Source organism: Erythrolamprus reginae, chromosome 5 (assembly GCF_031021105.1).
Source record: "Erythrolamprus reginae isolate rEryReg1 chromosome 5, rEryReg1.hap1, whole genome shotgun sequence".
Lineage (NCBI taxonomy): Eukaryota > Metazoa > Chordata > Lepidosauria > Squamata > Dipsadidae > Erythrolamprus > Erythrolamprus reginae.
This window is the reverse complement of record NC_091954.1, coordinates 49,538,457-49,552,328: the sequence shown is the minus strand read 5'-3', so window position 1 is coordinate 49,552,328 and position 13,872 is coordinate 49,538,457. Positions and strand designations below refer to the sequence as shown.

At 43.8% G+C, this 13,872-nt stretch overlaps 1 protein-coding gene across 1 annotated transcript; it reads left to right on the top strand.

Annotated features, from left to right (window-relative positions):
* The first annotated feature begins 6,039 nt into the window (after positions 1 to 6,039).
* On the top strand, positions 6,040 to 9,075 carry HMX2 (H6 family homeobox 2). The gene is made up of 2 exons (XM_070753997.1): positions 6,040 to 6,525; positions 8,435 to 9,075. Exons 1-2 carry the CDS (start codon positions 6,234 to 6,236, stop codon positions 8,980 to 8,982), a joined length of 840 nt encoding a protein of 279 aa, XP_070610098.1. The 5' UTR covers positions 6,040 to 6,233; the 3' UTR covers positions 8,983 to 9,075.
* Positions 9,076 to 13,872: the final 4,797 nt, after the last annotated feature.

Genomic DNA, 13,872 nt, shown 5'->3' with positions numbered 1-13,872 from the left:
TGAGTTAAAATGGTATATATATAAGAAATACCCCCAATTTGGTGGAGGGGTGTGAATGTTTGTCTGGTGGTGGGCACCAATCACTGAGCACTTGTTGTATGTTGTGTGTGTGTTTTATATTCTATATTTTAAAATCAATTATATATATATATACACTGTATATATATATATACTGTGTATATATATATATATATACTGTGTGTATATATATATATATATATATATATATATATATATATATATATATATATATCTCCCCCCCTCTGCCTCCCTCCCTCTTCCTCTACATCTCTCTCTATATTTCCCTCTCCCTCTCCCACTACATCTACATCTACATCTACATCTACATCTACATCTACATCTACATCTACATCTATATCTATATCTAGACTGTTACCCAAGCAGCAGATCCTCCTGGAGTCCCTAACCTACCCAGAGCATGGGAATCCAGAGCATGATACCATGGTCTTATGAGACTGAAGGATGTCAATGCAAATCTCCCTCTCCCTCTCCCTCTCCCTCTCCCACTACATCTACATCTACATCTACATCTACATCTATATCTAGACTGTTACCCAAGCAGCAGATCCTCCTGGAGTCCCTAGCCTACCCAGAGCATGGGAATCCAGAGCATGATACCATGGTCTTATGAGACTGAAGGATGTCAATGCAAATCTCTCTCTCTCTCTCTCTCCCCCCTCCCTCCCTCCCTCTCTCTCTCCTTTCAAGCAATGTAAGAGATCACCCAGGACTTCACAGTTCAAGCTGAGCTACATATACTCTCTTGTATTGGATTCTGTACTCTGATCTACAGGGAGATTTGCAGACTGCATAAATTTGTTAAGCAGCAAAAAGAGCTTGACGATTACCAACAGTAATTCTATATAAAAGGGAATTTGAAACTGATTGGAACCTTAGGTTTTGTTGTTTTGATTCATTCCGCAGTCCAGAAAAGCTAGCATAGAGAAGTCCTTTGCCTTTCTTATGCCAGACAGTATAAGAATTGGGGCATCTATGGATCAATTTATGACTTGTGAACCCCAAGGGATAAATTCCAAGGAGACTAGCATTGTCGGCTTCTGACTGAAGCTTAAAACAACCAGGCCTCTTAGCCTTAACAATTTAAATTGCACCGTTCTTTAATGCAAGATGCAATTTCTAAGGCGATTTCAATGTCAAATCCATATAGCTTGCTTCATTTGTATTTGAACGGTCTCCGATACCACTTTCAAGCAATGAGTGCTCACATCCACAAGGAGACTGTGAAGAAACAAGAACGATGCATCAACAAGCTTTTATTTCCAGCAGTATAAAATAAAAGTCAAGCTCCTTTATTTCCTATCCACCCCCAGACTATAGTCTCTGGTAAAGGAAATAAGCAATCTGATAACACTGAGCATGCTCAAGGACCATGAGTTGTTGAATCAGTAGAGAGAAAAGAAAATGCTCACAAGAAAATATTCAGAAGTGGAATAGAATGGAGTGGTTCCTTTAGAATTGCTTAGCCATCTGAAATTAGGAATAAAAGGATTGGAATAGATGACAACTCTTTAATGAAGGCTGCTCTTTTACTGGCTTTTTACTTTTTTGCTTTTATCCTAAAATCTTAGACTTCTTATTCAGCGGACCATCTAAATAAGATCTGCCATGCCATATGGGAATGACTGACCCACGCTATCCAAAGAATTCACATTAGAGGGAAATAATTTGTATATGTCTCCTATAGTTGTTAGGAATCAACCACCCCTTTGCTCTGCAAATATTATGAGAAAACGTAATGACATTTCTGATGCTTTTAGATGCAATCACAACTTGCAATAACAGAGGGATAGGATAAAGATCATGTGATGTATTAGTACCACTTCATAAAACCCGGGTAAGACCACACTTAGAATAGAACACCACACTTAGATGACAAAAATATAATAGAATATCACGTTTTTGTCATATTATTTTTAAAATTGTAGAGACTCTGGAAAGAAGAGTGCAGAAAAGAGCAACAAAGATTAGGGGACTGGCAGAATGGGATTGCAAGGATTGGATTGGTCTTGTTGGGTATTTTGATTATTATTAATATTATTTGTATTAGCAGAGTTCAGCTGGCTTAATTTGCAACGGAGTTAGCATGGCAAGAAATAACATGTGGTTCAGAATCCCATTTGTTAGCAATGAATGATCATTCCTTCATAAAGATGAAAAATACAATCTTTACTTACAATTATGTTGATTCATGCAATTGCAAATTGCAGGCAGATAAGTTTATATTCCAGTCCATATTAATAACTTCTGGATGGTCCCATGTGTGAAGATGGCTTTGGATTTCATCTCACACATGTATCCTCAGCTGAGGACAATGGGGCACATAGGAGGTGGACAAGGAAGGGTCATCAAGGCAAAAAGAGTTCAGAAGAGGGGGGGCATCTACTCTGCAGAGGTTTATATAGTCTGCAGAGTACCTGTCCCTTTTGGTCATCAAAGGGTGACACACTGGTCAGTTAATTGTGACCTGACCATAGAGATGTGTTTACAAGACAGTGCAAGCATGTAATAGAGTGGTTAAACCCAACAAGTCTACTACTCTAGTGAATTTTTCAAGGGGTGACATGATAGCAGTGTTCCAATATCCCAGGAGATGCCCCAAAGGAGAGGGGGTCAACCTATTTTCCAAAGCGCCCAAAGGCAAGGCAAGAAACAATGGATGGAAACTAATCAAGGAGAGAAGCACCCTAGAACTAAAGAGAAGTTTTATAACAGCGAGAACAATGAACCAGTGAAATGGCTTTCCTTCAGAAGTTGGGGTTGTTCAATTATTGGGAGGTTTTGAAGAACATCTGGATAGTAGGTATAGGTGTAGGGCAGTGATGGCTTTTTTTCCTTGGGTGCCAAAAGAGTGTGTGGGAACACTATCACGCATGCGCAAGTGTCCACAGCCATAATTGAATGCCTGGGGAGGGCAAAAACAGCTTCCCCCACTCCCCTGGAGGCCTTCTGGAGGCTGGAAATGGCCTGTTTCCCAACTTCTGGCAGTCCCAGTAGGCTTTGTATTTCACCCTCCCCAGGGTCCAAAGGCTTCCCTGGAGTCAAGAGAGGGCAAAAACGCCCTCCCCCATCCCCCAGATGCTCTGTGGAAGCCAAAAACTCCCTCCCAGAGCTTCTGTGCCAGCCAAAATTCAGCTGGCCAGCACACACATGCACGTTGGAGCTGAGCTAGGGCAACGGCTCACATGCCAGCAGATATGGCTCCGCAGGCTACCTGTGTCACCTGTGCCATAGGTTCGCCATGACTGGTATATGGTCTCCTGTTTGTGCAGTGGGTTGGACTAGAAGACCTCCAAGGCACCTTCCAACTCTGTTGTTCTGTTCTTGTGGACCACATGGCTCTGCTGAAGTTTATTTATTTATTTAATTTATTTATTAGATTTGTATGCCACCCCTTGTACAAAGGCCAACAAGCACGTATGGTATCATTGATTTATTATACTAACATGTACCAGTCTCACAATGCTTCTTCCATCAGTTAGCCTATTTATCCAGGGGTGCATCTAACCTCCTCTGCTCTCTAGAGAAAAATTGATGAAAACTTTTAGAAATCAGGATTCCCCCACCCTTTCAATCTCCCTCCCTGCCCCTTTGCTCCCCTCCCACTTTTTTTACCCTGATCAAAGATGGTACAAATCCGGAGGAAGCAGAGCGATTGTGTTACAAGCGATGGGAAGAAGGTGTGTCAGTCCAAGTAGAAAGGCCATCTAATTGCTTATTCTTAGACGGTCCTGATAATCATCGCCGTCCTGATCCCACTGGGAAAGATTACACCCCAAGGGGGGGAAGGTTAGAGCTGGATCTGTCAAGAGTTGGAGAAGAGAAGATAATTTCTCAGTTTGGGTTGCCAGCTAAGCCTCTGCCGCCCCCCTCCCGTTTCTCTCTCCCCCCCAACCCAATGCAATGCGTGCTCCTTGCCTAGGCATCTTGGCGCCAGGCAACTTGAATGCGCGTCGCCTGCAATCTCCCATCCGTGGAAAAGCGGTGTCTTTGCCCGGCTCCCGAGGGACGGAGATGAGTGACGATCCCGTGCGCTGGAGGGTTTTAACAGCGGGGTTCAAACGTCGACTTTCATTCACCGATGAAATCGTCGTGCTCCCACCTCTCCATCCTCCCCCCCCCAGCAGTTTTCAGCTAACCTTTTGGGAATCGTCGGGTGGGGTGGGATGGGGACGTTTTATTGCTTACAATGCTATCTTGGTTTAAGCGTTCCCATTCAGCTCTTCTCTTCTCGTTTAAAATTATTGCAGCTCTTATTTCTGGAAGCGAATTCAGAATAATTAAACCAGAGGCGCGCGGGAGGGGTGGGGCGAGAACATTTATCCGAGCAAAATAAAAGTATAGAGCAGGGGTTAGTAAAGTTGTTTTTTTTTAAAAAAAATATAATAATAATAATAATAATAATAATAATAATAATAATAATAATAATAATAACAACAACAACAACAACAGCAACAACAACAACAACAATTTATTAGATTTGTATGCCGCCCCTCTCTGCAGATAAAATGCAAAACATCCCTGAATAGTTGCTGGAAGCATCCCTAACGACATTTACTCGGAAGTAAGCTTCTCCTGGCGTCAGCAAGTGTGCTTCAGGGGGCAACTTCTGTGCTTTAGAAAACACCTATGACCTGCCTGATATATGGGACTAAACCCTGGTTCTCGTTAACCGGCTGGGAAGCAAGGTGGCCATTCCAAAGTCTCCATTCCATCTTTTAAACCAACGTATTCAGGGCCATGTAGATTTACTTAGACTCTGTCTGAAGTGTCCAGAGAACACAGTGGGGTAGAGAAAATGGAGCTCCACCCCAGAGCACCCAATTTTCACTGAAAGATGTTGAAAGAAAATGCAGGGCATCCTGCATAAGCCACGCCCACAGTGTGGTAGTAAAAATGTTGCTAGTCCTTTCACTGGGTGTATAAGGTGTTCAGGGAGGGATAGCATCTCTGGTGTAGGGGCATGTCATGTCATTTTACGGCAGCTCATTTTAGGGCAACTTTTAGGGCAGCTTTTGGTTGTCGCCTGTCACTCTGCTTTCACCTGTGACTCCTAGTAGCTGTATCATGCACAGGGGCTACAACCCTGGACAAAGCAGGTTGAGAGTAGCCGTTGGGTCATTGACCTTCGGTGAGATAGGGACTTGTCTATCCCCAGCATGTGAAGATAGATTCCGGTGGACTGAGCAGGTGAAATCTACTAGAATAGGACTATGGTCATGAAGGCGGTCTCTGCAAGCGATGTGGTACGTTAAGAGCACAGCAAGACACAAAAGATGCCCTGATCCACCACTGCGCTTAGTCCACCTCCAACTATCTTGACTCTGGGAAGAGAGAGTGAGGCTGACTATGCGTGTCTCTGCCTCACTTTAATCCAATTCACGCCCAAGTCTTGACACCCTGTCCCCCCAATTCCCGTGAAAAGCCCTGTGGACCGACACATCACACCGGTCTGCCCAACATGTGGAAGAACATTTCATGCCCATATAGGCCTTACCAGCCATCTGCGGGCACATCTTGGACCGCCGGCAAACCGTTAGGGTGCCAAGGTCCTCTTCGAACACGATGGATAACCATCAACATCGTCCTAAATGGGTTACAGCAGGCGCTGAAAAGGAAGGGGACGCGTCAAAAAATGTTTATTTTATTTTATTTTTATTTTTAATTTTATTTTTAATTTTATTTTTAATTTAATTTTATTTATTTTATTTATTTTATTTATTTTATTTATTTTATTTATTTTATTTATTTTATTTATTTTATTTATTTTATTTATTTTATTTATTTTGTTTAGGAAAGCTTCTCACCGCTTCTAGCGGGCTCGCTTTTTTAAACGAGTGTTTTCTGCAGTCAGCTGTCTTGTCTGTGATCTAGAATTTTGAAACTTTCCGGGGCCGCTTGGTGGCTCGTGATTGGCCAAGGCGGAGGTAACCTCCATGCAAATGAAGCCCCGCCACCTCGCGGTCCGTAGATCAAGAGAGATCCGAGAGGAGAAAGGAGCATGCATTCAGACTCGGCCAGCTCCAGGAAAACCTGCCCAGGCGCGCCAAAAAAGCCCCCCAAACCGCTCTCCCCAAAGCCAGGCTAGGCAGATCCACCCCTCTATACCCAGACTTGATCCCCCCCCCCTCTGCCTCCCCAGCGCGCCTCTAAACGCCAGCGGGTCTTCTTCTCTCGTTTCTTATGAGCCCAGGATGAGCAACAAAGAAGATGCGGGCAAGGGGTGTCCTGCGCCAGCTCCGGTCTCCAGTTTCACCATCCAGTCGATCCTAGGCAGCGGCACCGCCTCGGGAGGAGGAGGAGGCCGGGAGCCCGGCTCCAAGCAGACCGCCTCCGCCTGGCCGAGCAGGAAGAGGAGCCTGTCGGTCTCTTCCGAAGAAGACGAGCCCGACGAGAGCTGGAAACCTCCCGCTTGCTTCTGCCCCGACTCGCAGGGCCCGGAAGAAGCGTGCCACAAGCATCGGCCTCTCGCTTTCACGTGTCTCGGTGAGTGTTAGCCCCGGGATGACGGGGAGCGGGGGTGGGTGGGGGGATGGCAGAGAAAAGCCACCATTTGGCTTCCTAATTAGGGAGGGTGGTCTCTAAGGTGCATCTTATAAAGGGGTGGGGGTTGTAATAAAAGTTCAGCCTGCCCCCTCCCTTGATTTTTTTTTTAACTTTGAGTGCACAGTTACACATAAATCTGGTTTCTACTATTCTGTTACTCTTCTTTTAGAGAAGGCGGTGGGTTAAAATTAAGACATCCTTGGGTGGGGATGGGGGAATTCAATTTTGGATAGTCTCTCCTCTCCCCCTTTCTCTTTCTTTCTCTTTCTCTCTCTCTTTCTTTCTCTCTCCCCCTCTCTCCCCCTCCCCCTCTCTATTTCTCTCTCTTTCTCTGTCCCTCCCTCTCTCCCCCTTCCTCTCTCTTCCTCTCTCTCTTTCTCTCTCTTTTTCTTTCTCTCTCTCTCTCCTTCCCTCTCTCTCTCTCTCTCTCTCTTTCTCTGTCCCTCCCTCTCTCCACCTCCCTCTCTCTTTCTCTTTCTCTCTTTCTTTCTCTCTCTTTTTCTTTCTCTCTCTCTCCCTCTCTCTTTCTCTCTTTATCTTTCTTTCTCCCCCTCCCTTTCTTTCTCTCCCCCTCTTTCTCTCCCCCTCTTTCTCTTCCCCCTCTTTCTCTCTCTCTTTCTCTCTCTTTCTCTCTCTCTCTCTGTCTCTTTCTCTGTCTCTCTTCTCGAGGAAGCCTTCTTCGCTATCTCAATAATTGTTTCCAGTGCCTCCTCCCTCTTTTAAAGAACGATTTAGGCAGAACAATTTTAAAAAGTTACTGTATGTTAATAATGCCGCCCGCATCCCCCCCCCCATCTCTGTCTGGATTTTCTAATATCTTCCTAAAATAAGAGAGCGCGGAACCTACAGACTGCGCTCCGAATATTATTTTTTAAAAAACAATCAAACAAGGCAACCGGCCCTCGTAATTCCTCGGGAAGAGGAGAGTCTGAATAAATCCCCCCCTCGGTTCCTTTCGTTTGCTTCTCGGAGCTCGGTAGCGGAGAAGGTCGGAAAGAAGGGACCGCGGCCCCAGTGGGAGGCAGGACTTAGAGGAGAGCAAAGCCCAGCCGCCGCGGTGGGGACTTCCTGCCCAGAAAGCGCGCCTGGGGAAAAGGCTTGGCGCGGTCTAGAAAGTAGAAACGGATCTAAACAGGATGCGGCGAGCTGAGGAGGCTCGGCTCGCGAGTCTAAGAGCCGCAATTGATCAGATTGGTTTCCCGGAAGAGCTACAAATAGGATCCATACACAACCATTAAAGAGATGAAGGAATGGGGAGACCAATGGACTCACCCCCCCCCGCCCCTCTGAAGTTGATAGGTAGATAGATACATAGATTGGCATAGAGGTAGAGATAGATAGATAGATAGATAGATAGATAGATAGATAGATAGATAGATAGATAGATAGATAGATCTCTTATCTATCTATCTATCTATCTATCTATCCTACTATCTATCCTTCTATCTATTCTTCTATCTATCTATCTATCTATCCTACTATCTATCCTTCTATCTATTCTTCTATCTATCTATCTATCTATCTATCTATCTATCTATCTATCCATCCATCCATCCATCCATCCATCCATCCATCCATCCATCTACCTACCTACCTACCCATCTATCTGTCTTCTTTCTTTCTTTCTTTCTCTCTTTCTTCATTTCATCTCTCCCCCCCCCCCCCCATGTAGGTGGATAGACAGACAGATAACAGCATAACAGCATTATTTGGAAGAGCTGGGGTTTAAAACCCCAGCGGTTCACCCCCAGTGTGTGTTATTTGAGGTGGACTATGGTGGATTCCCCCTCGCAGTATCCATGCCCACTTCTCCTCTTCCTCCTCCTCCTCCTCTTCCTCTCGACTCCAGGTAATTCCAAGGGGACCGGCGCGGCGCTCCCTTCCGACCGGACGCCCCCTTTCCTCTCTCCGTCCCAGCCGGATTTTAAGGAAGAGCGCGAGAAGCCGTTCGCGCCGACTTCGCCCGCCTGCTCGGCGGAGCGTCAACGGGACGGGGCGGATCGGCAGGCCGGTTCGGCCAAGAAGAAGACGCGCACGGTTTTCTCGCGGAGCCAGGTTTACCAGCTGGAGTCCACCTTCGACATGAAGCGCTACCTGAGCAGCTCCGAGCGGGCCTGCTTGGCCTCCAGCTTGCAACTGACGGAGACGCAGGTGAAAACCTGGTTTCAGAACCGGCGGAACAAATGGAAGCGGCAGCTCTCAGCCGAACTGGAGGCGGCCAACATGGCCCACGCCTCGGCCCAGACTCTGGTGGGGATGCCGCTCGTTTTCAGAGACAATTCCGTCCTCAGGGTGCCCGTGCCCAGGTCCATCGCCTTCCCGGCGCCCTTGTACTACCCCGGCAGCAACCTCTCCGCATTACCTCTCTACAACCTCTACAATAAGCTCGATTACTGAGACTATCGCGGAGGCCAGCCAGCCAACCTGCCTCGACCCAGGCCGGGACTCTCGCGCCCTTTTCTTCAGCCATCAGTCTGCTGTTGATCGGAAAGAAGAATTGTGCTTTTGGCATTGTTAAGAAATACACCATGTGTATTCATTGCTGTTATATTATATTATATTATATATATATATATTTAAAATATTTATGGGAATCCTCTTTGGGGTGGTTTCTTTCGGTTGTTTTCTAGGCTGGAGAAAGAATTATGACCCCTCCCCTCTCTTGTTTGGTTTCGTTCCTGGTCCAGACGTACCTAAGCCAGCTTGGGGCTCCTTTTTCAAACCAAACGGGCGGTGTGTGTGTGTCTTCGTGCGTCGATAGGCAAAGTCAGCACGCTGGAACCGCTCTACAGTTCCCGAGGCTCTTCCTACCCTTCCGCTTCACCCCGAGAGTTAATTTATACCTTTGCGGAGGAAAAAAGCAAGCAAAACGAAGGGTTGGGTGGCGGGGGCGATGGTGGGGCGCAAGAGAGGCGCACTTCCGACCTGTACATATTTTTAAAAGAAAAAAAATAAAAGGATTTTAAAACGTCGTTGGCTAATTTGGGATTTTAGATTGCTTGTGACATGGCCTTGCTTGCTTTCCCCTGTTAAAGCGCTTGGGAACTTAAGAGGTTTCAGCTATTCGAGCGGGCAGCTCTGGGGTTTTGGAAGCGCAAAGTTTTGGGTGCCGGAGAGAAGTTTCCTCTGAACATAATTGACTTCTTTTTTTTGGGGGGGGGGGGGGCGAGATGTTTCCTCTGACCATAAGGGACTACTACTACTACTACTACTACTACTACTACTACTACTACTACTTCTTCTTCTTCTTCTTCTTCTTCTTCTTCTTCTTCTTCTTCTTCTTCTTCTTCTTCTTCTTCTTCTTCTTCTTCGAGAAAGAGAAGAAGGCAGGGAGGACAATCAGGGAAATTTTGAGTAGTCTTCAGTGTTCCAAAAATCTGGCAGCATTGCTTGAAAACCAATGGAGCATTGATCAAACCAAATGGGAAATACTGTATTAGTTATTTCGGAATTCACAGGGGCCTGCAGCGTAGCTTCCATAGACCCAGATGAGGGAGGAGAGGGATAAGGAAAATAAATTTGCCTCTTTCTTAGGTAGGTCTTAGGTAGAAGTAATTTAATTGTTTGGCTCAATGAGCTGGTCTGCTTGGTAGTAAATATCTCTGAGCTCCTTAGACACATACCTCACCTTTCTCTTACAAAGTGTACTGTGTACGTCTAAAGAAGTAGACATCTCCGTGACCAAATCGTTAGAATCCCTTTTTTAAAAATCATTTAAGCAAGGTGATTGATAAATACTGTATGCCCGCTCGACGGTTAAGGATCGAGATTGCACAATCAGGCATTTTGACTCGGTTACAAAAGACAGAGGGTCCTTTCGCAAAGCAAATCTGTTTACATTTTGTGATTCGAGCTCCCCGGCGGGTGGATAAAATTAAGTTTAGGAGTCTCGTTTTTAACAATTCTGGCCGCGTGCTCAGTTCATCAGTCCTCCTTGGTTTTTACCCCCCCCCCAATCTATTTCACCCAAATAGAATTTATTTGAAACTGGGTCTGTTTTATTTATATGCCCCCCCCCCCCCCCTTTCCATCTTACCTAGGGCTAATTCCTTGATTTAGAGAATTTAGAATCTACGTCAGAATTTAGAGGCTTTTATCATTCAAGCAACAGAGAGTAACCTAATTTACAAAATTGTGACTTGGATCATTTTTCCTGGGAGGGGAAAAAAAATCTCAGGGCAGTATAGATGCTGAACTAATATAAACCGTTCAGTTGGAAGAGCTCCCTTTTGAAATCAATAGGACGATGAGTTAAAGGCGACAGTCGATTTGAATGGCTTTAATCACATTGGGATGACTCAAACTAACATGCTATTTTCAGCCAGTCTATTGATATTCACGATAGCATCTAGGTCTATTTCTCCCAGAGTTATAGAAATAGGCAGTTTGCTCATTTTCAACTGCTATTGACAGCTATTTACAGCTATCGCCCCATTGAAATGTTCAGGAAAGTTCCAGTGATAAAACAGCAGGCGTGCAAATTTCAGTGGCCCCCTGGAAAGAAGCGGTTCCTGCTGATTTTTATTTGAAAGGAAGGGAGGGTGGGAAGGTGTATCTTCTCTATTAAGTGATCCTAATTGACAAGTGTTTCCGGAAATGGGCTTTCTTCAGAATTTGAGGCGCGTTCTGTTCAATGCCACGGTCTCAGGTAAAGTACTTTCACCAGGCCTTTTAAAACCAGAAAGTGACATTATAGCTCACCCGTGATTGATCTGAGCGTTCATCCAAGCGCTGAAAAGCACCTGCAGCTTCGCATCGGCCGCTAATCGTTTAAAACAAAAAGGAAAGCAAATGGTTCATCGAGTGTTATTTAAATCGCAGGAGTCTTTTAGGTGGTTAGTGCAGCCACCTGTTTTCCTTGGTTAGTTTCGGATCTGAAGAGGCAAGGCTATTTGAAAATGCAGCGACTATTTCCGCTCATCTCAAAATTTAACATTCACGATATTTTTAAAAAAGGAGATGGGGGGATTAGAGCGTCCATATCCTCAACGGGATACGTATTTTTGGGAAAAGTAATATTTTAAAAGTAGGAATCCAATGTCTCTTTGCTCAGATAAATAAAACATGCTAGCGAGATGCTTCGTATTAAATCCATGTATTCCTTCCACAGCAACAAATGGTTTTCTATATGTGGTAAACCGCCCCGAGTCCCCCGAAGAGTAGCGGCATATAAATAAAAATAAATAAATAAAATAATAAAATAAAATAGTAGATTAGCTCTAATTCTGGGTTTTCTATATGTGGTAAACCGCCCCGAGTCCCCGGAGAGTGGCGGCATATAAATAAAAATAAATAAATAAAATAATAAAATAAAATAAAATAGTAGATTAGCTCTAATTCTGGGTTTTCCAGGTCTAGCAATACAATAAAACAAAACAAACTTAAACGAAAACATTAATTTCCAGCCTGGGGAAAATGTATTTTTCAGCTTCAGGCTATCTTCAATACGTGAAACATTGCTAAAAAGTTTGCTTTGGGGATAATTAAATATATAAAAGCCTAACGCTTTGGAATTAATTCGTTTAGGTTCCCCCCCTCCCCAATCTCCAGATAAAGGATGTCCTATAGAACAGCTATTGATCTTGTGAATAGTAACTGCTTCCAATATGGGTGCTTAGTACTGGGCTCTTAATGTCGACCCTCTTCCACTTTCAGTCTTTTAAATAAAGGAATAGTGTAGGTGTTTACTCATTGTCCCTTCCTTATTATAATCTAAAACAGAAGTGGAGTTTTTATATAAACTGACTGCATTTTTGTCACATTTTAAAATGCCTCTCCCCATTACTCACAATGCATATATTCCTTCTATTCCATGAATCAAGACACTAATTCTTGAATAGCAACAGTGTGTGTGTGTACATATGTAAATTGTGTCTCTGTCTGTCTGTCTGTCTATCTATCATCTTTCTTTCTTTCTTTCTTTCTTTCTTTCTTTCCTTCCTTCCTTCCTTCCTTCCTTCCTTCCTTCCACCCACCCACCCATCCATCCACCCACCCATCCATCTGCAGACTAGATCCACAATATCCAGGACCGAACCCTTTTAAATCAAAACAAATATTGTTTCAGATAAGGCAAGACTCTCATCTCTTGTTGCAACATCACATCACGGATTAATCTTTGGCACTTAAAAAACCTGGGAACTGATTGTGCTGGGTAGAGCGACAGTGATAAAGAATTAAGAAACACTTTGGACCTAAAGCTTTTAACGGAAATGACCGAAAACTAAAGAAAGGAGGAAAAGACATGGGCGCTCGCTTTGAATCAGCGACAAAGCCAGACTTTGGGGAAGAAAAACTATATAACTTTCTTTGTAGATGATGGATTCCCCCCCCCCCCATTAAAGCGCCTTTAAAATTAATCTATCTGTAAATGTGAGGTGTCCTGATTCATCCACAATCACAAAGGCTCACTGAGCTGCCTTCTTTCCAAGTGGAAAACTTTTTCCAAATTTTAAAAAAATTAAATTAGGAAGGGAAAAAATGTAAAGAAGCTCCTTTCCCGATATAGGGCATGAAACCTCTATTAATCAGTAGTTAATTCTCTTTAATTAGGAAACCATGCAAAAGCCTAGAGGATTTTTTTAAAAAAAATACATTTTTATTAACAATAAGAAAGTTATTTTTGTTAATAGTTTCACCTGGAGAAAAGTGCGAAAATTCGGAGAAACAGAAGCAGCCCACATCCTGGTATGATTTATGAAGAATCAATATAAACTGCTCAAATAAATAAAGGGAACACTCAAATAACACATCCTAGATCTGAATGAATGAAATATTCTCATTGAATACTTTGTTCAGTACAAAGTCGAATGTGCACAACAGCATGTGAAATTGATTGTCAATCAGTGTTGCTTCCTAAGTGGACAGTTTGATTTCACAAAAGTTTGGTTTACTTGGAGTTATATTGTGTTGTGTAAGTGTTCCTTTTATTGTTTTGAGCAGTGTAACGGCAGAAAAGAGGGATTGAAAATAGTTCTCTTTGGGAGGCAATGACAAGTGTATTAACGGGCAATGAGATGTTTATTTCACATCCTGAACACAATGAAAAAAAAAGGTAGGATTTGCTTTAAAAAGATGTAATAGGAAACATGAGTTCCTCCCGGAAAAATCTGTGCCATTTTTATTTTCTTCTGAGCTGGAAGGGATACACGGTAGACTTTTCTGGAAATGCTGGGCTTCTCCAGGCGAAAGGTGGCTTGAATGTGTGTTTTGCAGGAAGACACCGAAGAACAGAACTGGTTCTATTTAGCCCGTGATTTTTTAAACGACCGGATGGCAAAGGGTAAA

Bases quoted from the DNA above. Each gene is read 5' to 3' on its own strand.
- HMX2 (XM_070753997.1), top strand. From the start codon at position 6,234: ATGAGCAACAAAGAAGATGCGGGCAAGGGGTGTCCTGCGCCAGCTCCG. The intron at 6,526-8,434 runs GTGAGTGTTAGC...TCTCGACTCCAG, and splicing joins TCTCGCTTTCACGTGTCTCG to GTAATTCCAAGGGGACCGGC.